The 25,887-nt window shown below is 42.7% G+C and overlaps 1 protein-coding gene across 9 annotated transcripts in view; it reads right to left on the bottom strand.

Moving 5' to 3' along the window:
- The window catches only part of LOC119955787 (myomegalin-like), a 160,412-nt gene that overhangs the window by 58,080 nt on the left and 76,445 nt on the right, over nt 1–25,887 (bottom strand). For all 9 annotated transcript variants that reach the window (XM_038782364.1, XM_038782359.1, XM_038782360.1 and 6 more), the window contains 13 exons: nt 24,717–24,908; nt 23,346–23,472; nt 20,154–20,299; nt 19,909–20,025; nt 16,541–16,681; nt 16,324–16,433; nt 14,342–14,481; nt 7,785–7,937; nt 6,672–6,787; nt 6,377–6,517; nt 4,660–4,752; nt 3,770–4,146; nt 298–745 (listed from right to left, as the gene is read on the bottom strand). In XM_038782364.1, the coding sequence (XP_038638292.1) occupies nt 298–745; nt 3,770–4,146; nt 4,660–4,752; nt 6,377–6,517; nt 6,672–6,787; nt 7,785–7,937; nt 14,342–14,481; nt 16,324–16,433; nt 16,541–16,681; nt 19,909–20,025; nt 20,154–20,299; nt 23,346–23,472; nt 24,717–24,908 (2,301 nt within the window). The remainder of the gene's footprint in view (nt 1–297; nt 746–3,769; nt 4,147–4,659; nt 4,753–6,376; nt 6,518–6,671; nt 6,788–7,784; nt 7,938–14,341; nt 14,482–16,323; nt 16,434–16,540; nt 16,682–19,908; nt 20,026–20,153; nt 20,300–23,345; nt 23,473–24,716; nt 24,909–25,887) is intronic.

The following is a 25,887-nucleotide window of genomic DNA, read 5'->3' as shown; positions in this document are numbered from 1 at the left end:
GAGAATCCAGCCCCAGGTGCCTGACTTAATGAATTGTGTCACAGTCATTTGGGACACCATCAAAGTTAAAATCCAAATTAAATCCTTCAATGCTGACAATTAAACAAATTGCATCAAGGACATTAAAATATTTGAAAAGAATAACGAGTGATGGCTTTGTGTGGGATGCTTGACAATGGAACCAGTGATAGAAGAAAAAGGACTGATGACATACTTCCACATGGATACTGAAAAGGTACGCCTGCAAATTGGAATTTTTGTTCAATAGTTAGCCTCTTTAAAACCAGAACAACTTACTGTTGCAGATATCTGCTCTGTGTTCTTTCCCTTGTTGTTTCTAAGCTCCAAAGATTTTGACCGGGGCAGCTTTGATCCTTGGAGCCCTTTCCGATCTTTAGTCTTCACTTCTTTCAGGCTTCCATCCATGCTCGCTATCTTCTGATTGGCAATTTCCAGTGCAGCTTTCAGGTGTTCAATTTCTTTGGCCATGTTTACAATCAAGTCAGGGTTAAAACTATTTTCACCTTCTCCAGAGCAGTTAAGTTTTACTTGCTGCATAAGAAGATTATTTAGATTTTTGTGATTCTTCAGTTTAATCCTTAACCTCAGAACTTCCTTTCTTAGGCTGCCTTCATTCTCATCAATGATTTCTTCCTCAGTGTCTCCATTTTCACTCATTGATGTGTCTCCGTCATGTTGCTTGCGTAGTTCAGTTATCTCGGTTTTCCATTTCTCAATTTCATTCCTAGAACAGATGGTTTATAAAATTAATTAGTTAATAGATTAACCTTATATATAAATTCATACAAAGAACAACAAAGAACAGGAAGCCCTTCAGCCCTCCAAGCCTGTGCCAATTATGATGCCTGTCTAAACTAAGACCTTCTGCACTTCCGAGGTCTGTATCACTCTATTTCCATCATATCAGCCTCCCCGAACAGGCGCCGGAATGTGGCGACTAGGGGCTTTTCACAGTAACTTCATTCAAAGCCTACTTGTGACAATAAGCGATTTTCATTTCATTATTCATTTATTTGTCAAGATGCCTCTTAAACGTCGCTATCTCATCTGCTTCCACCTGCTCCCCCTGCAGGACATTCCCAGCACTCACCACCCTCTGTTTAAACAATTTGCTTTATAATTCTCTTCTAAACTTTCTCCCTCACACCGTAAACCTATGTCCCCATGTAATTGACTTTTCCACCCTGGGAAATAGCGTCTGGCTATCCACGCCACTCATAATTTTGTAAACCTCAATCAGGTCACTCCTCAACCTCCATCGTTCCAGTGAAAACAATCCGAGTTTATCCTACCTCTCACAGTTAATACCCTCCGGACCAGGCAATATCCTGGTTAACCTCTTCTGTGCTCTCTCCAAAGCTTCCACATCCTTCTGATAGTGTGGTGACTAGAATTGTATGCAATATTCCAAATGTGACATAACTAGGGTTCTGTACAGCTGCAGCATTACCTGCCAATTTTAATACTCAATGCCCCGCCTTCTTGACAACCTTATCCACCTGCGTTGCCACTCTGTAATCTATGAACCTGTGTGCCCGATCTCTCTACCTGTTAATGCCCCTAAGGGTTCTGCCATTTACTGTATAATTCCCAACTGTATTAGACCTTCCAATATGCATTACCTCACATTTGACCAGATTTACCCCATCTGCCATTTCTCCGCCCAAGTCTCTCACCAATCTATTTCCTGCATGTATCCTCTGACAATCCTCTTCACTATCCGCAACTCCATCATAATCTTTGTGTTGTCTTCAAGCTTACAAATCAGAACAGCTACATTTTCCTCCAAATCATTTATATACACTACGAACAACAAAGATTCCAGCCCTGATCCCTGCGGAACACCACTAGTCACAGCTTTCCATCCAGTAAAGCACCTTCCACTGCTACCCTCTGTCTTCTATGACCGAGCCAGCTCACCTCTGATCCCATGTGATTTCACCTTGGACAAGTTTGCCATGAGGGACTTTGTCAAGGCCCCAGTAATTTCCTCCCTTGCCTCCCTCAGTATTCTGGGTAGATTCCATCAGGCCCTGGGGCCTTATCTATCTTAATGCTTTTTAAGATGCCTAAACACCTTCTCTTTTGAAGTCAACATGACCGAGACTATTTACACACCCTTCTCTAGAATCATCATCCATCAAGTCCTTCTCTTTTGTTACTGGCGATGCAAAGTACTCATTTAGTAGCTCGCCCTTTCCTCTGGCTCCAAGCATAGATTCCCCCCTTCTGTCCTTGAGTGGGTCAACCCATTCCCTGCCCACCCTGTTGCTCTTTGTATATATGAAATAAAATGTCACAAGTGATGTTCATCAAAGCATAATTTAAATACTTTAAACAGATTGTGTTATACAAAAACCTTCCAAATTAACTTTAACATTAATTCAGATTCCTATTTTGTAATCTACGATTGAGAGACACAGTTGTTCCTTAAGATATTTCCCCCCGGAAATGGTGTACATGTTGTTTCATTCACTACAATGCTATAAGGGACATGAGTAACTATCAAAATCAAATCTTTAACAGCTTTCTTTCACTCTTCGTGCTTTAATTCATTGACATAAAAATGTAATTTCTTTGTCCTTTTTATACCACCATCATTTTTGTGGGCTAGCGAAGCTCTAAACTTCAATTTGCATTGATAGAAGAGGAAAGAAAATATCAAATCAATGCAAACAAATCAAAATCCATTCAAAATTCAGCAAAGAAATGGAGGGGTTAGAAACCATAGAGAGGTTATGACACAGAAAGAGGCCATTCAGCACATCATGTCTATGCCTGCTGAAAGAAACTAGCTGTCCATTCTAATCCTAGCTTCCAGTGTCCGTAGCCCTACATGTTAGAGTATTTCAGGTGCAGAGCCAGGTATCTTTTAAATGAGCTGAAGGTCTCTGCTTCAATCTGGGTACTGAATTCGAAGCTCCCATCAATAGGTGAAAAAGCTTTTCCTAATATCCCCTCTAATTCTTATATCAATCACCATAAATCTGTGTCCCTGGTAAGTGACTTAATCAGAGGAAACAAATCTTTCCTGTCTACTCTAGCTAGGCCGCTCATAATTTTATACACCTCAAATATGCCACCTCACCATGCTCTGTTCTAAGGAAAACATCCCCAGCCTACCCAATCTTTCCTCATAGCTGCAATTTGCAAGCCCTGGCAACATTCTTTTAAATCTCCTCTGTACCCTCTCCAGAGAAATTCTGTAATGTAGTGACCAGAATTGTAAAACTCCAGCTAGGGCCTAACCAGAGTTTCATACATCCCTGCTTTTGTCATCTATACCTTGTCCAATAAAGGACAGCATTCCATGTGCCTTCTTTACACCATATCTAACTGGCCTGCCACCTTCAGAGCCCTGTGGACATGTAATCCAAGGTCCCTCACTTTCTCTACCCATCTTAATATCCACTTATTTATTGTATAATCCTTTGCTTGGTTTGCCTTCCCAAAATGCATTGCCCCACATTTCTCCAGATTGCATTCCATTTGCCACTTTTCCGGCCATTCAACCAAACAATCGATATCATACTGGAGTCCACAGCTACTCTCTTCACTGTCAACTACAGAGCCGATTGGGGATATATTGAGGAAATCAGTAAATCAGCTAAAATTGGTTGAAGCTTCAACGGAAATTTCCAGCTTTAGGGTCTATTAAATGAAATAAATGATCAGTGGTCAAGAGTGATCATGAATATTTTGCTAATATGAATAAATGAGCTTTTATGGAGATATCCATGGCACTCACCTGAAATCAGATACAGATGATGCACCATTCTCCTCCATCAATAACCTCATTTCGCTAATTTCTTCCTCCATTTGGTGCTGCTTCATCTCCACTTCATGCAGCTGACATTCTATTATCTCCAGTTGCCTCTGCACTTCTTGCAACTGTTGACATTTATCTTCCAATTCACAATTCATCTTGTTCACATCCTTCATCCTTGCGGACTCAAATATATTATCAGCAGCAGAGTCACAGAGCTCAACTGAAGCATCCAGCTCCTGCTTTTTCTCAGTCACTGTTCTTAGGGCATCGGTAGTGAATTGCTGCACTGGCTCCATCTCTGATGTTGGTTTGACTTCAGGAGTGGTCTGTATACATTTTTCATCTTTGGACAAGGCCTATGTTTTAGCAAATCAAATAAATACACAGACAGTGAGGAAGCAATCCAGGACCTAAAGAAATACTAACAAGTGTTAGGCTTCCATTTATGTCAAAACTTAGGTGTAACTGAAATTTACACTTAACCATGCCATTTTGCAAGTTGTATCTTCAATACCAAATTGAGAGGAAAGGAACCAATCACATCATAAATATGGTGAGGCACATTATATATATTTTTTTTAATTTAGAGTACCCAATAATTTTTTCCAATTAAAGGACAATTTATTGTGGCCAATCCACCTAATCTGCACATCTTTGGGTTGTGGGGTGAGACCCACACAAACACGGGAAGAATGTGTAAACTCCACATGGACAGTGATCCGGGGCCGGGATCGAACCCGCGTCCTCAGCGCCGTAGGCAGCAGTGCTAACCACTGCGCCACCGTGGTGAGGAACATCATAAAGCGATTCCCACATAGACCAAAAATAAATAGGTAAAACTAGAATTTCTTATGGAAACAAAGTCCTACCAAATGATGATTCTCAATCTGGTTAAGGCTTTGTAGCTGCTCCTGAAGGACGCCATTCATTTTCATTGATTCTTCAAGCCTTTGATTAAGTAGCTAAATGAGACATGAGCGGGATGAGACAAAAGAATGAAGTTTGAAGAAAAAAAACTGGACACATGAAAACTGTAGCATATATAACTGAAGTTTAAATGAAAGCATGTATTGAATGCAAAATGGATTACAGAAGACCTGAAACAAAAAGTAACAATTTTCAACTCAAATAGTCATATCAAATATTCTGAAAAGCTTTATAAATATCCAGATAGTTTTAAATTAATTAAATAACAAGAATTGTTGCATTATATAATTAAATTGATGCACAACATTTATGGGAAATGTCATAGAACAAGACGAAATATGAAATAAGTTAACTGAGTAGCCATTTTTCTATGTAATGAGTCAAATGCATTATAACAGATCCATTCTAGAACCTAAGTTATCCCCAGCTGACAATCGCTACTGGTCTCTGCTGGCATGAGGAGCGGGAGCCGGTATGCAATACTTTCTCCTTTACTATGATGTTAATTTGTGTGTGTGTGTGTGTGTGTGTGTGTGTGTGGGGGGGGGACAAATTCGCCGGATTCCATCAGAATCCCTGTTTTGGGCTGCCATTTTGAGCAGTTGTCGCCCCCTCCCTACGGCTGACAAGTAGGGGCACTCCTCCCCTCCCACTGGCGAGTGCAATGTCTTGAATGCAAGATTTAAATTTCAAAGGTTGTCAAGGGATTTGAACTGCACTTGTAAAGCTGCTGCTTTAAACACATTTGTCTGAGGCAACAGAAGGGTAATTGAAAATGCAGTGACTTTCACTCTGTCCTTCAGTTTACAGGCAGGAGCTCTCTTTGACGGGGATTCTCTGATGGGGTCGGGTCACCCTCATACATGTGCCTGGGTTGGGGAGGGCTGGGCTGGGGAAATGCCCCTACTTGTTGTGTGGGTGGAACATGATTTGCGTTGTGGGGGAGGCTTGAATGAAAATGAAATGAAATGAAATGAAAATCGCTTATTGTCACGAGTAGGCTTCAATGAAGTTACTGTGAAAAGCCCCTAGTCGCCACATTTCAGCGCCTGTCCGGGGAGGCTGGTACGGAAAACGAACCGTGCTGCTGGCCTGCTTTAAAAGCCAGCCATTTAGCCCAGTGAGCTAAACCAGCCCCTAGTGAGCTAAACCAGCCCCTAGTGAGCTAAACCAGCTTCCAATGGACCTGGGGGGTGGGCACCTCAGTTATGCTCTGACCCCCTTGACTCACATCAGGGTCCACCACGTCATGACCATACTTGGGCAAACTTGCACCAAAGCTGGCCAGCTGGGGGCGGGTGGGTGATGAATCGTGTTTTGAGCCTGTTAATGACATTTATTTAAATGTCTGCTTTGCATCCTCCTACTGGTGAGAGGTATCCGATAGCTTGTCGAGGCCACTGGTGTCGATTGGAGCATCGCAATGGGTTTGGCGCCCGGAACAAACCCATTTTCCCCTCGGCACTCCATTCTCCCCCCCAATCAGGAATCCTGAAGAATCCACCCCACACTTCTGCATACATTTTTATATTCAAGTAGACCTCATTCTGAACCTACGTCTTACACTACTTCAGAAGCTGTGCACAATACCGGACGAGAAATACGTTCAGTTACATAACATTTTGTTAATTCACCACTGCTTCAGAGCAACTTCTTCACCTGAATTTGAGCAGCCATTGTTGGTACATCTTTTTTTTCTTGATTGTCAGAGCCCAGAATGGGACGCTCTGACATCATTCTATCTTGCAACTCCTGATTGTTGGCTTGCAATGCTTTTAAAGACTTCTGAAGTTCAATAATCTAGATGTATGTAAAAGGCAAAACAGTAATTATTGACAGGTGAGTTGTCTCAATATTAAGGTAATGCAACATAAAATATTCCCTTCAAATTAAAAGACACAAAAAGCTGAAGAGTGGGCTGGGAATGAAAATACGATTTTTAAAAATGCATCACCTTTTGTCTAAGCTCTGGCAGGGAAAGTTTTACTATTTCCTGCTCCAAATCATCAAACTGTCCCAGGCAGATGCTGAGATATGAAGTCTGGTCTCCATAGCTTGTAAACGTGTCACCTAGAAAACATTACAGATCAGTGAAGAGAGCTTGCAATGCATAATGTTCTATTGTTTCAGTTCAAGAAACTAAACACATTTGCTGGGAATTTCTGCAAACCCCCCCTCCCCCCCCCCACCTGTGGTGGGTTTTCTGGCGGTAGAGGCATCTCGCTATTGGCTGCCGGTGGGATGTCAATGGCCATTTGGGTTGCTTGCCAGCTGCACCGCTGGGGAACGCACCACAGGATACCACCTTCAGTGGGACTGGAAGATCTTACAGACGGGAAGGGCTGGAAAATCCCAGCTATTGTCTCAGATCATGGTCGGAGTTACATGGTGGCTAAGTAAGCATTTGAAGAAGAAAACCAGGTCAACATTTCAGGTAGGATGATGAAATCATGAAAGGTACCCGCCCACAATGTTCACCTGTCCCCCCCCCCCCCCCCCCCAACCCCGCTCCAAACGAGATGATTAATCTACCATGTATTTCCAATATTTACAGTTTTAACTGTTTGAAGGTTATAATGTTACTCCAGCACCAAAAATACTGGACATGATTCTCCATTTGGAAGACTATGGGTGTGATTTGATGGGAAAAAGGGTCCCATTTTGGGCGGATTCAGCCAGGTGTTAGGCACAGAGAACAGCCCCGCTTTCTTTTTCTTTTTTGGTCTTGGCGAGGAAAGCCCCGCCGAGGCTGCACTTAGCTCGTCAACACAGGAAAAGATCGGGAGCCATTTTTAAATTAGAAAATAATCTTTGCAACTGCCATTTTGATTGTAAAAATTTCAATCCATAATTTTACTTTGACCTGTATAGTGGAAAAGGAAAGAAGCACAACATACTAACAACTTTACGGTGCAGACTCGATGGGCCGAATGGCTTCCCTTTGCACTGTCGGGATTCTATGACTACAGAATAATCCATTTAAAAATAGATTTTATCTTAGGCTACAAGTGACCTGCTGATGATGCACATGATACATGTATATAGTGAGGGAAAAGTAACAGTATACCAGAATCATTGGCTGCACCCACTCCACCAGCTCTAGCCTGCATCTGTCCAAGTCGGGACTGTAGAGACACATTCCAGCGTTGACTTTCTTCCAACTGGTGGCGTAGAGCCTCAATCTCTCTAAAGTCAACTAAGTCCACTTTGGATGCAGTATCTGTGGGCAATAAATTTCAACAAATAAGCAAAATGACTACTTGTAGCTCTAATTTATGAGAAGAAGCAAAGGATAAAATTTTATTTTTCAGTAGGGACTGTGCTTTCATCAGACCATACGCTGTGTACAATGTTCCAGGTCTGAACATTAAGATATAGGGACTAGGGCGGCATGTGGCGCAGAGAATAGCACTGGGACTGCGGCGCTGAGGACCCGGGTTTGAATCCCGGCCCTGGGTCACTGTCCGTGTGGAGTTTGCACATTCACCCCATGTCTGTGTGGGCTTCACCCCCTCAACCCAAAGATGTGTAGATTAGGTGGATTGGCCATGCTAAATTGCCCCTTAATTGGAAAAGAAAAATAATTGGGTACTCTAAATTTAAAAAAAAATATAGGGAATAAATGCAAGTACAGAAGTGCAATGCAGAAGCGCCATTATACAAATCCCAAGTGTTAAGGTTTGAATTATGTGGGAAGACTGGAGAAATTTAGGCTTCCAAGCTTTGAAGAGTAAAGATGATTGATTAAGATAAATAAGACGGCACGGTGACACAGTGATTGGCATGCTGCCTCACAGCTCCAGGGACCCAGGTTCAATTCTGGCCTCGGGTGACTGTCTGCGTGAAGTTTGCACTTTCTTCTTTTTACTGTGTGGGTTTCGTCCGGGTGCTCCAGTGTCTTCCCACCGTCCACAATTGCTCAGGTTAGATGGATTGTCCGTGCCATATTGCTTCTTAGTGTCTAAAAGGTTAGGTAGGGTTACTGGGTTATGAGGATAGGGTGAAGGTGAGGGTTTAAGTAGGGTGCTCTTTCGAAGAGCTGGTGCAGACTCGATGGGCTGAATGACCTCCTTCTGCACTGTAGGGATTCTATGATTCTAAGACAGAAAATAGCATTGGAAACGCAGAACCAAAATATTATTTCAATTAAGAGGATAGGATAAAGAGACATGGGTTCAACTGGCGAAGGTAAAATTTAGGGCAAGTGTTACAGGCTCTTCACCCATAAAGAAAGCGTTAAATACACGGGGCAGACTTTGGAAATAGATAAGGCAACGTTTTTGGAATTAGTTGAGAAATATAGATGTTGCATTGAAAGGCAGAAGGCAAGACAGCAGGATGGACCATGTAGCCTTTCTCATTCAGATGTCTTCTGATCTATATAACAATTCCAGCTATTTATTTTCATCAAATGAATCAAGATGAAAAAGTAACTGAACTGGAAAATGTAATTTTAATATTGGCAACTCACTACATATAAAACAATAATTTCTGGCCAATATAGGGACAGGTGTAGGTCATTCAGAGCCCCAAGGCTGCTCATCTTTGATTAGGTCATGGCTCTCCAATTTATTCATTTGCCTTTACCTCATATCCTTGGATATCCTTTCCAAAAAAAAACCTATTGATATTGTTCTTCAAAATTTCAACTTATCCAGCATCCATTTTAGGGAACAGAGTTCGACTTCCTATGCATGGTGTTGTAAAAGGGCTTCCTGATTTCACTCCTAAATGACTTAGCTCGAATTTTAAAATTGCGTCCTCTTGTTTTACGTGAGGAAATAAGTTTCTCTGAATCTACTCTATTGAATCGAAACTCAGGAGAATAAAGATTGATGCAACCTGCCCCCATTTAACCCTTTTAAGCTCTAATAAGATTCTGCTGAACTACTGTTGCACCTCCTCCAAGGCCAATATATCTGACCTATTCAGTGTCTAAAATAAATGCAGGATTTCAGAAAGTGCTCAGACCAAACAAAGACTGATCCAGCTGAAACATCACTTCATCATTTTTGTTTTCTAACTCCATTGAGATAAAGATCAACATTTTATTAACCATTTAAATTATTTTATGCACCTGCACATTAACTTTATGACACCCTAGTCTCTTTGCTCTTTATCTCACACCAAGAAAAAATTCCAATTTGTCTTTCATAGGTCCAATGTCGATGACCTCCCACTTCCCCACATTGAACGCCATCTCTCGCCTCAGTCTGTTTACATTGTTTTGCAAATTCTTGTACCCATCTGCACAGCCAACCATGATTCCTCAACTAAACAATGTATTTGTTTAATCCAGTTCCATTACATTATTAAAAAGTACTCCTTCAGACATTCGTTTTTCTAAGTGAAGCAAAATCTATTATTAATATCTATATATTCAGTTCTTCTCTCGGAACGGCACTTGCTACTGAAAGCAGAAGTAGTATTGACCATAGAGAGGACGTGGCACAAAATTAGTATGGTCTTTGTCAAACACACAATGTTCAGAAACTATACTTGCAACACTTTATTTAAAATCACTGTTTCAGAGACTAAACTAGATCACCCCATTTCACTCAATCAATTTTGTGCTGAACAGCTATACCCCAGTGTTTTTAACGTAACTCACTGATTAATTACATTTATTCCTTAGCTTCTGACAATTGATAAATCACCAATAAGTCTAAAATCAGTCGCACTAAAATAAGAGCAATCAACATGGGAGGAAAGTTTCAGGATATGAGCTCATAGATGCACTAGAAACTTAAGATTAGAGGAAAAATGGCTTAAAAGCAACAAAAATCTCGAGACAAAACATTTATACTAAAATGCGGACACAAATCAATACATTTATAACGAAGAAGATTGGGACAGCAATAATAATAATCTTTATTGTCACAAGCAGGCTTATAGTAACACTGCAATGAAGTCATTGTGAAAAGCCCCTAGTCGCCACATTCCGGTGCCTGTTCAGGTACACAGAGGGAGAATTCAGAATGGATGGATTTGTTTATTGTCAAGCACTACAAATTGCAGTTTCCAATGGTAAACTGTGCATTCCAAGTTTTAAAAAGCTATGCAACCAGACTTTAACTTTAGGTTTCCCAGATTTTAGTGTAATAACTCCATCAGCAGCCTGGGGGCTAGAAAGTAGATTGTCTAGTTTCGAATAGTAAACCAAGATCCAGATATTCCCAGAGGTGCTAGGTTACAATTTTATGAATATAATTCCAACAATATCCTTGCAGCATGAGCTCCATAAAAGGCAGTTTTGTGTTTGTTGATTGGTGAGGTCACCTCAGCAATTTTAAAGGCTGGGTATAATATATGTATTAAATGATATGCCGAAACTAATGTATTTGAAGGACACTTTACTCCAAACTGGAAGGAAATAAGAGATTTTTGTTTTAAACAAAAGATGGTAATGGATCAAAATTGAATGTTTTTAATTATATGTTACTATTAAAAAGGCATTACAGGATACTGTAAAACATTAAAAAAATGCTGATGTTTACAAAGCCAAGTTGGAACTGCAAGTTATCTCATAAACAGTTCATAGAATCATAGAATTTACAGTACAGAAGGAGACCATTCGGCCCATTGAGTCTGCACTGGCCCTTGGAAAGAGAACCCTATCCCCGTAACCCAGTGACCCCACCCAACTCAACCTTTTTGGACACTAGGCAAAATTTAGTATGGCCAATCCACCTAACCTGTACATCTTTGGACTGTGGGATGAAACCGGAGCACCCAAAGGAAACCCACGCAGATATGGGGAGAAAATGCAAACTCCGCACAGACAGTGACCCAAGCCGGGAATCGAACCTGGGACCCTGGAGCTGGGAAGCAACAGTGCTAACTACTGCGCTACCGTGCCCCCCCTGTTTATTCAGTAGAATAAATTTAGCAACCACCCACTCGCTGATTACCACAATGTCATCAGCTGGCTTTTCAAGTGGAAAGCAAATACAAATATATTTAGCCATCTGGACAGGACAGTTCTGATTTAACTTTTCCTTCACTAATTTCTTGACAAATCCACAGTTTAATTGTAAAGCTGCATCACCAAGTGCGCATAACTCATTTCAGAACTTAAATGTAAAAGGAGCCTCCTGAATAATATATTCAACTGGTATCTTTCACAATGAACACAACTAATTTGAAAGCTACATTTAGGGTGCTATCTACCGGCCATGAAGCCACCAGCAGGCTTCCAGATAGCCACGACCCTCAAAGGATCTACCCAAGTCCCACAAAGCGTCGGGATCAGGAACCCGCCCACAATGGGGGGGACCAAGCCGTGCTCGAGTAAGTAGGCATTAAATCTAATTACGGCCTACTTACCCAGTATCTACCAGTCTCCTGGGATCAACAGCCTCTGCAGGGAGGCCACAGCTGGACGCCGTTGGTCCACACAAATGTCAACCAGGTGGAACAGCACCCGGAGGGTCTCCAAGGTCATCGGAGGCATTTGGGTGACCAGGGATAGTGCAAGACGGCTGCCTGGCCCTCCACCTGGAATGTGGACACCTTGGCATTGCCACCCTGGGTGAATGTGCAAAGCTGGCAGGAGCATTGCCAGGGTGGTAGTGCAAGGATGTCTGGGTGGCACTGCCAAGGTTCAGGATACAAGGGGGCCATGCTCATGAAAGAGGGATTATGAAGGGTGGGGTGTATGCAGGGTAGGTAAGAAGGGGCCAATTAAAGGTTGGGGGGGCGGTGACCGGTGGGAGACCTGGAAAGGCGGGGAGCTTGTAAGGGGAGGGGCCTCCTCACTTGGGGATGTGTGGGGTAATGCCCATGTGTGTGAGGGAGGCGGGGGGGTGACACTGCCCATGGATGGGAGGTGCGGGGGACCCACATGCTCACTTAGAAATCACGGCACCCTTTCAAAATGGCAGCCCGATCTCCGAGTTCAGCTCCCCAATGATGAAAATAATTCTGTGTTGATTAAATAGGTGAATAACACCTAGAAATCTTTTCCATTAAATCACGGCCTTAGTTATTAAAAAAATAATCAACACAGAGGCCTGAATTTTCAGGATGGTGAGTGCGCTGCACCTATCACTTGGATGGAAGTCTGCAGTGGCCAGATAAGTACTGCATCACCAAGCCTGAGATCAAGTCCAGGGACCGTACTTCAGGTAAATAAGTGCAGGGAGAGCCCCCAGGTCATTGAGGAGAGGGTGCAGTCTGAAGGGACGGGAGGATAAAGGGGAGGGGGTGGGGGAAGGACGAGTGGGGAAGATGTGGCAGAAGAGCCCCCACGTCACTGAAGGCCCAGTGTGAAGGGGCCTTCAAGTCACTCACCACCCTGACTTGGAAATATATCGCTGCTCCTTAGTCGCTGGGGTAACATCCTGGAACTCCTGCCGTAACAACATAGTGGGTGCACCTACAACTTAAGGACTGCAGCGGTTCAAGAAGGCAACTCACTACCACCTTCTGAAGGGCAACTCGGGATGAGCAATAAATGGTGGCCTAACCAGCAATGCCAACATCCCGTAAATGAATTTTGAAAAAAGATTGAAGTGCCCCACGCCATTCAACCTTCCCACTTGAGATCAAGGATGAAAACCTTTTCAGTTTCCCACTCTCAGTCATCAGGCGCCTGCAAGCCTAAGAATTGACACTGGGTGGGAAAAGTCCCTGAAGTGGTTACTCAAGGGCCTTTCATAGGGGCATGGGTAGGCTTCCCGACTAAAGCTCAGCCTGCCCCACCGAAAAATCATGTCTGGGTCGGAGCCTGAAAACCCGCCAGGGGTTTGGGAGGGAGGGAAAGCGTAAAAATCTGGCCAGAGTAAAGTTAGCATAGAAGAACAGAACTGAGCTGTCCAACACATTGAACTCAATACAGTTAGATTATGACTGATCTGTACCTTAAACTTCATTTACCCACCCTGGTGCCCTAACCCTTAATTTCCTTGTCTGACAAAAGTCTAAGAATTAGTGAAATTATCTGATAATTTTCTGGGGCAGGCTTCCTCGAATGAATGGTTAAAGACATCACCTGGTATTCACTAAGCCATTCTGACCAGAACCTTCCAGTTTGACTGCTGATCTGGCTTAGCTAACTTCACAAAGGACAAATTATCCGGTCATTATTGCCCTACTATTTGTGGGAGCTTGCTGTGTGCAAACTAACTGTCACATTTCCAACAGCAGTGACCAAACTCCAAGAAGTAGTTCACCAGCTGTGAAATGTTTTGAAACATCTTGAGAGCATGAAAAACAAGTCTTTCTTTTTCCATTTATTCTAAGCAGCCAATGGGAAACATTGTCAGTGGGCTAGGGAAGGAGGGGGAAATAGACATTGGTCAGGATCCCGCTTGTGATCCCTATCCCATGACTCCTGCTAGAGTTCACACTTTGGTGGACTGGGTGTATGAACAAGCTTTGAACACTGCTGTGACGCTGTCCACTATTAAATAGCTCATCAATTCTCTGGGCTTGGCTATGCTTTTCCAAACGCAATTTAAAAATCCCTCAATAACAAAACTGCATGGCTCCCATTCATTCGAAATACAATGCATTATTTAAATCTTCCTTTTGATACAACTTTTCTTTACATGATCTCTCTTCAAGGAACGGGATTGTTCTCCTTCTCCATAACGCACTATGGTGCTTTTATCTGCATCCTACCTGCTTTTCCTTGTGCATTCTGGATTTGTTGTTCCAAGTTCTTCTGTAGATTTTGATTGATTTGAATGCTTTCCTCAAGTTGTTGCCGCAGCAACTGAATGGCTGTCAGCTCCATCTGCAAGGCCTGGATGCGACTGCGGCTGCACAAAGTTGAGGCAAAGAAGCAATGTCATGGGAAAGGAAAAAAAGCTCAACAGTGCTCCTCATACAGCCAATTTATAAAAACATACACAATTAAATATATATTGGGTGGTTTATTTGTGCTATCTTACAGGCACAAAGTAAATAAACAGGTTTCTATAAAAGTCTAATGGAGTACATATAAAAGGAATGCCAATAGTTAATTGTTGGAAGCAGCAAAAGCTGTGATCAACTACTTTTGGGGCCACTGGAGTCTCTCATAAACAGTTATGAAGCACATCCAGGTAAATTACAGCATAACCATAAACCTCTCTCTACAGTGTGACCTCTCCCCCTCCCACCCCCAATTTACAATGCCAGCCTTCCTGCACCATCCAAGTGGAATTGGCAATGAGGGTCACATTATTAAGCTGTGATGTAGGACAATGCCAATGTTCCAAACTCATTTCAAAAAATCCTTTCAGCTCGAAAACAGAGACTACAAACCCATGGGTCTGAACTGGATTTGAGCCCAGGTCCCCCAAAAAAGGCTAATTAACCCACTGCCTTAGAATATCCCCTCAGGCATAGGAGATGGTGTTAAAAGATCATTACTGACTTTTGAGTCTCATTAAAAGCACCATGTAGAATCAAAAACAGCATAATTTATTTAAAACTAAAACCACAAATCTCTAAATTAAGAAATGGATGTTATATATCCTTTGTAGCAAAGAATGAAAGCAAAGCATCGACAACCTCTTTGCAGGGTCAATTCAGTAGAGGTGAGCTCAGTATGAGAAACAAGTTCAAGCTGTGATTTCAAATATATCAGACACATTCCACCTCGAATATATACTTTTTTGGCAAAAGCGCACTGCGGCGTTAGATCTTGCACAGAAACACAGAAAATGCTGGAAATACTCAGTGTATCTGTCAGCATCACTGTAATGAGAAATAGAATTAACATTTCAGGTCTATGACCTTTCATCAGAATGGTTTCTGGGCTGATTGTTCCCGGCCCCAGAGTGACAGGTGATAGGGAATAGCAGGAGGAGAACATCAACTAAAATAATTAAGGGCCCCAATAGGGGTGATTTTTCATGCTTGCCAGGAGCAGAGCACTTTCCCCAGTACTTTGTGGAGGTCACCAGTTTAATGGATATCCCCCGCAAGCAATAGACAGTGAGGGCTATCAGTGCCTCTGAACATGTCCAAATTACTGTTTGCCTTTTAGGCTCCGAGGGCACATGCATTTTGAGATATCCTTTCATTTTGCAAGCCGCCTCAACAACACTCGCCTCTCCCGGTGAGACCGCGGAAGCTCTAGAGTTTCCAAATAGGAGGCTGTCGCAGTGATAAGTATGTACCGGTCTCACTGCCGGTATGAGCGAGCTCAGGACCCTTATTTGGCCATTGATACTGCCTGGTCGGCTAAGTATTTCCAGCACTTTCTGTTTTTATTAGAATTCCAGCGTCTGCTTTAATTTCATATGAAATCTTGCATTTTCTTTAAAAATAAGCCAGCTGGGCAGCACGGTGGCCTAGTGGTTAGCACAACCGCCTCATGGCGCTGAGGTCCCAGGTTCGATCCCGGCTCTGGGTCACTGTCCGTGTGGAGTTTGCACATTCTCCCGTGTCTGCGTGGGTTTCGCCCCCACAACCCAAAAATGTGCAGAGTAGGTGGATTGGCCACGCTAAATTGCCCCTTAATTGGAAAAAATAATTGGGTAATCTAAATTTTAAAAAAAAAATAAGCCAGCTACAAATAGAAATACCTGAATTTTCAAAATCCTTCTTGTTTGGTTGTTATTTCAAAAGAACCCCCACATATTTTATGAAGATAGAAAGTCGTAATTTTCTACCTGTCTGGTTCTTTCACTGCTTTGATCAGTCTAGAGTACAGCTGCTGTTCACTTTTTAGTGCATGATGCAAGTGTTTCTCTGACATCTGATCTTCTAAAGTCGGGACGTTCTGCAAATAAATTAACGAGTGATTATTTTGGTGCCCTTGTTAACTGGATGTAAGTAAAATATGTCTATAAAAGCCAAAATCAAATTGCCACGCAAATGGTGACAAACCTCCTGGCTGACTCCACCGATGATAGTTCTTTCTATTGGAGGGTGATCAGGCCTCTGGATACCGTCCTTTGTCACAATTACATCGCTTGCAAAATGCTCCGCTCCCTTTTCCTCAGAGGTAGAAAGTCTAGACTGAAGATCCTGTGATAACAAAAAAAAATGAACTGCAAGCTTAGAAAAAAACAAAGAAACCAGGACAAGGCCCTCCCATTCACGGGGGAGATGGTGGTGTAGAGGTAATGGGGCTGGATTAGTAATCCAGTAGCCCAGGCTAATGCTCAAGGTTCAAATTCCATCCAAACATGGAAAAAAAAAGCTGAATTGCAGAGGCGAGGTGAGGAGTGACTGCCGTTGACATCAAGGCAGCAGTTGACCAGATGTGGCATCAGGCATGTGGCAGAAGGAGCCCTGGCAAAATTGAAGGCAATCGGAGTCAGAGAGAAAACACGAGACCTATCCAGCAAAGGAAGCTGGTTGTGATTGGTAGAGGCCAATCAGTTAATTCCCAGATTATTGCTGCAGGAGTTCCATTTTCATCTGCCCATCAATGATCTTCCCTCCATCAGAGGATCAGAAGTGAGGAATTTGGCTGTTGATTGCAATGTTTAGTACTATTTGCAATCCCTCAAGATATACAGTAGAAGTCCATGTCTATGTACAGCAAAACTAGGACAACATTCAGGTTTGGGGTAATAAGTGGCAAGTTATACATGCCAATGCTAAGTTATGATCAACTCCAACAAGAGCGAGTTCAGCCATCTCCCCATGATATTCAATGGTATTACCATCTCTGAATCACCACTCTCAACATTCTGGGATTACAATTGACCAGAAATTGAACTGCAGCAGCCACATAAATAGTGGGCATGAGCTAATGGCCTTGTTGCACCCAATAAGTGGCGCGGCCGGTAGATGCCCGAAGATTCATCTTCGGGAATCTACCCGGCTTGAAACAGTTCTTTGGAACCTTGGTACGGCTGCACTTGGAATATTGCACACAATTCTTGTCGCCACACTACCAGAAGGATGTGGCGGCTTTACAGAGGGTGTAGAGGAGGTTTACCAGGATGTTGCCTGCTCTGGAGGATGTTAGTTATGTGGAGAGGCTGAATAGATTCTGACTGTTTTCATTAGAATGACGGAGGTTGAGGGGTGATCTGATAGAGGTCTACAAGATTATGAGGGACATGGATTAAGTAGATGGGCAGGCACTCTTTCCCAGGGTGGAGGGGTCAGTCACCAGGGGGCATAGGTTTAAGGTCCATGGGCAAAATTTAGAGGAGATGTGCGAGGCAGGTTTCCTTCACACAGAGGGTGGTGAATGCCTGGAACACATTGCAAAGGGAGGTTGTGGAAGCAGATACATTAACGACATTCAAAAGGCATCTCGACAAATACACGGATAGGATGGTTATAGAGGGATAAAGCACTAGGTAGTGCTGAGGATTAGCCATGGGTGGGATCATGTCTTTTGACAGGCTTGGAGGGCCTGTTCCTATGCTGTATTGTTCTTTGTGATCTCGTGAGGCTTTATAATCTGAATCCCACCCATTGTGGGCAGGACCACGATCTGACATATAGACATAGAACATACAGTGCAGAAGGACATAGAACATACAGTAAACAATCAGTACCGACCCACTTAAGCCCTCACCCTATCCCCGTAACCCAATAACCCCATCTAACCTTTTTGGTCACTAAGGGCAATTTATCATGGCCAATCCACCTAACCTGCACGTCTTTGGACTGTGGGAGGAAACCGGAGACCCGGAGGAAACCCACGCAGACACGGGAAGAACGTGCAGACTCCGCACAGACAGTGACCCAGTGGAGAATCAAACCTGGGACCCTGGCGCTTTGAAGCCACAGTGCTATCCACTTGTGCTACCGTCCTGCCCAATAGGTCTCACACTAATAAGCACTCCCCTGATCTACCCGAGACGTTGGGATCTCACCCCTTCGCATCGGAGACCTCGAGCGAGTGCTGTTCAGTGCTGGTTCTCACAAAAGTGGATCTGATGGAACGCCACTTGTGAGGCTCTCCTAGGGGATTGGAGGCCCCCAGGTGCTTGCTCTGTGTAGGCTGGCACCTTGGCACTCCTGGTGCCACCTGGACACTGCCAGTTTAGCAGTGCACTTGGGTGCCAGCCTGTCACTGCCAAGGTTCCCAAGTGGCACTTCCAGCTGGCAGGGGCACTAGTAATGCCAAGGTGACAGGCTGGCATTTTTTCCACAGTGGGGATTGGGCTCAGGGATGCCCAGCGTGTGAGAGGTGGGGTGCAGCCGCCCCCCCCCCCCCCCCCTTCCCGAGGCCCCCTTATAGGTGAGCTGGGGCTTTGGGAGACGGGGTTTGAGATATAAGGATGCCGTTTAAAAACGGCATCCTGATTTCTTCCTGCATTGAGGAGTTTGCGTGAGCGGAACCCCTCAGTGCAGTAAAAAGAATGGGGTGTTCCCTACTGAGACCCTGAATTGAAACAGTCCTTATAGATAGCATGGCTAAATGCGCTCATCACAGGACTCTGTTCCAATTAGATTGCGCCCATTGTGGCTACAAGAGCAGGTCAGAGGCTGGGAGTTCTGTTGAGAACAGTTCACATCCTGTCTCCCCAAAGCCTGTCAAAGGCAGGATTATGATGGAATACCCTCCAATTGCCTTGATGAGTGCAGCTGTGACAACTCAAGAAGCTTATCATAATCCAGGACACCTGATCTTCATTCCATCCACTACCTTAAACATTTACTTCCCCCATCATCAGTGCAATGGCAGCAGTGTGCACTATCTAAAAAAATATACTGCATCGCAGAGGGTAGTGAATCTGAGTAATTCTTTACCACAGATGGCTTTAGAGGCTGGGGTGTTAAGTATGTCCAAGGCGGAGATGGACAGATTTTTATCAGTAAAGGAATGGGGATAAGGCAGGAAAGTGGAGTTGAGGATTATCATATCAGATCAGTCCTGATCTCATTGAAAGGCAGAGCAGATCTGATGGGCCGAATGGTTTGCTTCTGCCGCTATGTCTTATGGTCTTATATTTCAACTCGCTCTTTCGACAGTGCCTTCTAAATCCATGGCCTCCATCACTTAAAAGAACATGGGCTGCAAATGTGTGGAAACACACTCTGCAAGTTCCCCTTTAAACTTTACATCATCCTGACTTGGAACTACATCACCATTGCTTCACTGTCACTGGGTCAAAACCCTGAACTCCCTACCTAACAGCACTGCAGGTGTACCTCCACATCTCTGCAGTTGAAGACAGGCCACCACCTGTTATAGATAAACTAGGGATGGACAATAAATGCCAGCAATGCTCACATCTCAAGAACAAATAAAAATTACCCCATTTTTCAAAAGAATGTCTTACTTTAATAATTTCATCCTTGACCAGCATGGTTTTGGACAATGATTCAATATATGCAGCCTGTGCTTGAGTATCTTTTTTGAATTTGTCAAGTAGAGACTGAAGTTGAGCCACTTCCATCTGCAAAGTCAAAAGTTTAAAAAAAATTCAGTTAGGCATTCGTCCAGAAGTGAATTATATGAAGTAATTTGACAGGCATTCAACTATCAATTCTGCTTGGACTTATTCTAGCTACAGCAGACATATACTTTTGCCTCATTTTCTTTCTTTAGGCTCTTGTTTAGTTCTTCAGTTTTTTCATTGAATTCTTTTTTCAGATTTGCTGAGCTCTTCTCTTTTTGTGGCAATTTAACAAGGATCTCATCTTCTTCAGACTCTTGTTGATTGAATTCAGCTAAATTAAAGAAAGAAAAGACATGCATTAATTGTAAATGCATTTAAAATCTTGGACCTACTTATATTCATTTTTAATCTATATATATACACACACACACACATGCCTCTCTCTCTGGTCCCTGCAGTGTTGGCCTCCCTCGGGCCCCCACCTCTCTTGGCTCCGGCCTGTGGATTCAACCTACCTTGCTCCGTTGTCCAGTTGCCTTAGCTCTTGGTCTTGCCTATTGTTATGGGCCAGGGTTTAGAAAACTCCAAAGTATATCATGGAGTTGACCTGACCTGCAACTGTTTTGGCTAGGATGAGCACAAGGGCTGCCTTTTAGGTGTTATTCAACAGTGGTCTTAGGCATTTTTAATCAAAAAAACAAACTTAATTCTATGAATTTAGTTAACATTTGTATAACCCCACACATGCAAGAATTTTTATCAACTGCAAACATAAATACCCAACACAGCTACAGTAATCTATTTATAGCCCTTAATGAATCCCCCTTAACTGTTCCAATTTAACAACAAAATCCCATAAGCCAGAAACCCTTTTTCAAAGTGGTCCAGCACACGACACTCTGTCTTTAAGACTTGTTATTGATACTCTGTTTCCCTTTTCAAACAGCAGGTTTGAATTACTTCCGGAAAGCAGTTATCTCGTTAGCAAGTAGTCTGGAGACAGTTTTTAAAATGAAGATAGAGAAAGCCTTCTTTCAATCTGCACAGTACAAACCAGTCCAAACACAAAGCGAAAGTCAAAGTCAAAAGTGAAAGTAAACTCAAAGCCACAGCGCAGCTCCACCCTCACAATGACATCACTGAAGCCATGTGATAAGATAAAAATATTTCTTAAAGGGACACTCACATGACACTGTGACTTTGCATATATTTGAAGCTCGTCCAGAGGCAAGCTTCTCAGTTCATTGGCTGCTGATCAGCTGACTAGTGGGCCTATCAGTGGCCAACAAAGTGAAAAAAACACCGTTGACTGGTCAAGCAGGAAGGGCAACATTTAAAAAATATAAATCCACCACAAAAACTCTGGTTGAGTCCCGCGGAACTCTGAACCCAGTTTGGGGAACCCTGAACCAAAACCAATTACTGAGCTCAAATTCCTGCCGTAGGTGTTTCACAAGTCATGAACATTAGTCACTGCACAATCACATCTCCATATTGAAATTTAATCTCTAATTTTAACTTAAACTCAGAATAGAAAAAAGTTAATCACTTACGGAAGAGATTGTGTATTAGCAACTAACAAAACGTATATCTATCAGATGCAGTAAAGGCATTAAACATTTTCTATCGAGCAAATGTCTTGCATTTCACAAACCACGCTGATGTTATCTGTGAGGGTATCCAAATTTGGAACAGCGGTTGATGGAGGCGTATAGTTTTGTTTTTGGGATGGTAAGAGGAGTCAAGTAAAACCCCAGTGAGAATAAGCACCCAGTCATTGTGCAACAATTATTAAAGACTATTTATTAAATTAAAAAGACAAATACACACAAAAAGGACTATACTATGCTAAGACAATTAAGTATATGAATTACTAAGTACACATACAGTTTCTGTAGAACATACCCCTTGTTCCAAAATATATTTACTCCTCGTCTTCCCCTTTCCGTGAACAACATCCAAATCAAATAGATCTATAAGTCAAAACCAGCTTATAGTAGTTACCATATAATGCAGGGATGATAATCATATCTGGGGAATACCTTGTCCTGGCCCATATTTAAACTGTCTTTACTAAGGTTTCTGCACTGCCTTGGCTCCAAGACCTAGAGGCTGTTAGATGTAAACTAGTCTCCAGGCTGCTATATGTAAACTGGCCTACCTGCTTCTGAGGGTACTGGCATTTAGACCATTTCTCCCCTTTGATTCTGCATTGTGTATTTGGTTGTCTGCCTCTGTCAAATTCCTTGACTCTAGAATTTAGCATGCGTATACCTCCCTGATCTCCCAATCATCTAGGTAGGCTCCTTCTACCAATAGGCGACTCAGACCTGATTCTATCTATGATACCTACTAATTTTGTTACTGGGAAAGATACTGCATCTCATACAGCCTTTTGAATACTGGCTACTGCTGTCGCTAAGCAGATTTCTACCTGTTACTGGGCAGAACCTTGCATTACTTGTTAGATTTGTGTTACTGCTATTACTCGGCAAATTCATGACAATGCATTTCAATGCAACATGTAAGAGGCACCGCTCTTTCTGCATTATTCCTCTGTGGAAAGAGGTTTCAAAGCACCTCAACTTAGAATGACAAAACAGTAGATACCCAACAAGAAGGGAAAAATAAAAAATGATGCCAAGGTTTGGTAAACCAAAGGCAAGGTTGAGGAGAAGGATTTAAAGGAAGTTTGTTTTTCCTTTTAAACACAAGAGTGAGATGGCAAGGAGAACGGTACTGGGCAAGCAAACCTTGAATGCTGAACGAATAGCTGTCACAGGTGGAGCAGGATATAAGGAGACGGGGAGAAGGCAAGAGAATGGGGATTAGAAACATATCAGTCATGATTGAATGGCTGAGCAGACTCGATAGGCCGAATGGCCTAATTCTGATAGTATTCGTGGAAATTTGATGCAGAAAGATATCACTCAAGTAGACATAGCAATTGGGACAGATTTGAAGAGGGAGGATAAGCATTTTAACAGAACTTGGATAAAGTAAATGGCAGGGGCAGTTTGGATCATGGAAGTGTAAATTTAGTGACTGAGAACCCAGGCTGTAGCATTTTACACAAGCGAAATAAACTGAATGATACATATTGTAGACATGCATACAAAACAGCAGTTTATAGGTCTTGTTTTCTCTTCTCAACTGTGATAGGATTCAATATATAACACACTTTGCCTTATGCTTCTCACATATCCTCTCCGCAGGGTCTTCCAAATGTTGACTCAATTATCCAATGTACCGTTGGGTAGAAGGGAGCCAAAATTCCACTGTCACACAGCCCAGCCACTCAGAATTATTACTGTACCAGAAGGGAACTTACTAAAGCAACCTGCTTTTATTTTTTCTAATTCCTTGTCATTACCCACCTTCTCTTTCATGCAGCTGTTCTTGCAGTATTTGTATCGTCTGTTTCAGCTCAAGAATATGCGAAGGGTTTGGAGTTTCGTATTGTGCAAAATATTGGTCTTTCTTTTGCCCTTGCTCCATCAGTTTCTATCAAAGGTTGTAATTTGTGTCAGAAATTAGTTTTTAAATCACAGAAATAAACATTACATGTTGATGAATTCATTATAATGATACGCCAAGGACAAGATTCTCGGGAGTCCCCCTGGTGTGTTTCCCGGAGGTGAGAAGGGACCCCGCTGTTGGCCGGTGGTGGGATCTTCTGGTCTCGCTGCTGGAATGGGGTTTGCCATTGAATCCATCCCATGCCGCAGGGAAACACGCAGCGGGGGTGCACCGTCACAGGGACCGGACGATGCCACTGGCTTACAGCCGGAAGACCTCGTTTAATGTTTCCAATATTTGGGCAGCACAGTAGCATGGTGGTTAGCATAAATGCTTCACAGCTCCAGGGTCCCAGGTTCAGTTCCCGGCTGGGTCACTGTCTGTGCGGAGTCTGCACGTCCTCCCCGTGTGTGCGTGGGTTTCCTCAGTGTGCTCCGGTTTCCTCCCACAGTCCAAAGATGTGCAGGTTAGGTGGATTGGCCATGCTAAATTGCCCGTAGTGTCCTAAAAAGTAAGGTGGGGGGGGGGGGGGGGGGGGGGGGGGGGGTTGTTGGGTTACGGGTATAGGGTGGATACGTGGGTTTGAGTAGGGTGATCATTGCTCGGCACAACATCGAGGGCCGAAGGGCCTGTTCTGTGCTGTACTGTTCTACTTCTACTAGTAAACCACCCCCTAAAGCGAGGCTGTTGTCTTACCTACCATTTGCCCACTGTCAATGAAAAAGCCAGAACAGTTATTCCTAACAAAGCTCAATTAATGAGAATCTGTTTTCACTGAAACCAGTATTATTAAAGCCCAAGCGGAAGGTAAATTTTGTTATCACTGGGAGCTCGAAAATCCACAAGGATCCCATTAAAGTCCCTCCCTAAATCTGGAAGGACCCCTAGAAAATGGCTTAAAATCTGGTTCTGCGAAGATCTTGCTTTCCCTCAGATGTTTTTGACATATCTTCTAAGGTTTACAAAACAAATGTTACAAAGAATATAAATAACGTTGACTAAATTTTAGCTAATATTCCAAGACAATTACATTTAAACAACTGGCATCAGTCCGATTTTAAGTAACCCTTCTACGCTAGAATCAGAAACAACTCCGTCATCTGCCCAATGCATAACTCAGGTTGTTATCAGACTGACACGAAGAATGATACTTTTTGCAGTATCAGTGAGATAAAAATACAATTCCATGTCATTTATACAAATTCATCTAGATTTGCAGCCATACTTACATTAATAATCTTATCTTTTTCATCAGAAGCAGCTTTAAGTTGAGCCATTTCTAGTATCTGCTCCTGATTTAAGACACAGTCATGTGTCAACAGGCCCAAGTCATCTTGTTCTTTCTCAAGGCATTGACGATTCAGTCCTCGAATCTCACGACTAAGCTCAGATAAACGGCGGTTGTAACGTTCTGATACCTCCTGAAAAAGAAATGGAAAATAAATATATTCAGTTATCCATTGCTAAGACAATAGTACCTATTGTCCAAAAGTGCAACTTTAAAGTTTAAAAAATGTTAAAATGCTTGCTCGGCTGATGCTATCAATTTTCAACAATGAGAAAACATGCGATGGATCAAATTTTACTGATCAAATAATTTAAACTCAAGTACCCAGGTACCCAATAAAATGATATTTCAATGGCACCATTACATAACATTGGCTGAGTAAATACAAACTTTTATTGAAGGGATCATTTTATAAAAGGCTGTATTTGGAAGAGGACGTGTAAATATTCTGGGCAAAAGTGCATGTTGATTTTTCCAATCAAGCATTCTGTGATTGTATGACCTTTTTTCTTGTCCAAGCTGTCATCCTACCTCCAAGTTATGTCCCTCTTGGATTCTGGTCAAGGGTGTCTGTCTGGAATTTTTAAAAAATAAAACTGATTCTTTCTTCAGGGATTTAGCAAACATTTCTAGTCTGGAAGCCAGCCTTGGGGGTAATACCAGCCTATAGTGATATGCCCATTGCTGACTGAACAAGGCTGGCTAGCTCACCATCCAAGGGCCTAAACACTCATTTCAGGTGAAGCAGTGCTTCATGTGCACCTCCTTCAGTCTAGTCTACTGCATTCATTGCTCCCTATGCGGTCTATTCTACATTTGAGAGACTAAACGCAAGCTGGTTGCGCGGTTGGCAGAACACTTTTGGTCCGTCCACAAGCAGAACCCAGATCTTCCAGTCGCTTGGCATTGCCACACACCAATCCGCACATGTCCAGATGCCCATCCTTGGCAAGGATCCAGTGAAGTCCAACGCAAACTGGAGGAAAAGCACCCCTTTTTCTATTAGGCACGATACAGCAATCTGGACATTGAGGTCAATAACTTCCGACTATGACCTTTCTCCTCCACCTTCACCCCATTTTTATTTCTTTCAATTTATTTTTATTTCTTGC

Source organism: Scyliorhinus canicula, chromosome 21 (assembly GCF_902713615.1).
Source record: "Scyliorhinus canicula chromosome 21, sScyCan1.1, whole genome shotgun sequence".
Lineage (NCBI taxonomy): Eukaryota > Metazoa > Chordata > Chondrichthyes > Carcharhiniformes > Scyliorhinidae > Scyliorhinus > Scyliorhinus canicula.
Note: the sequence above shows the minus strand (reverse complement) of the source record. Positions and strands in the feature narration are given on the sequence as shown.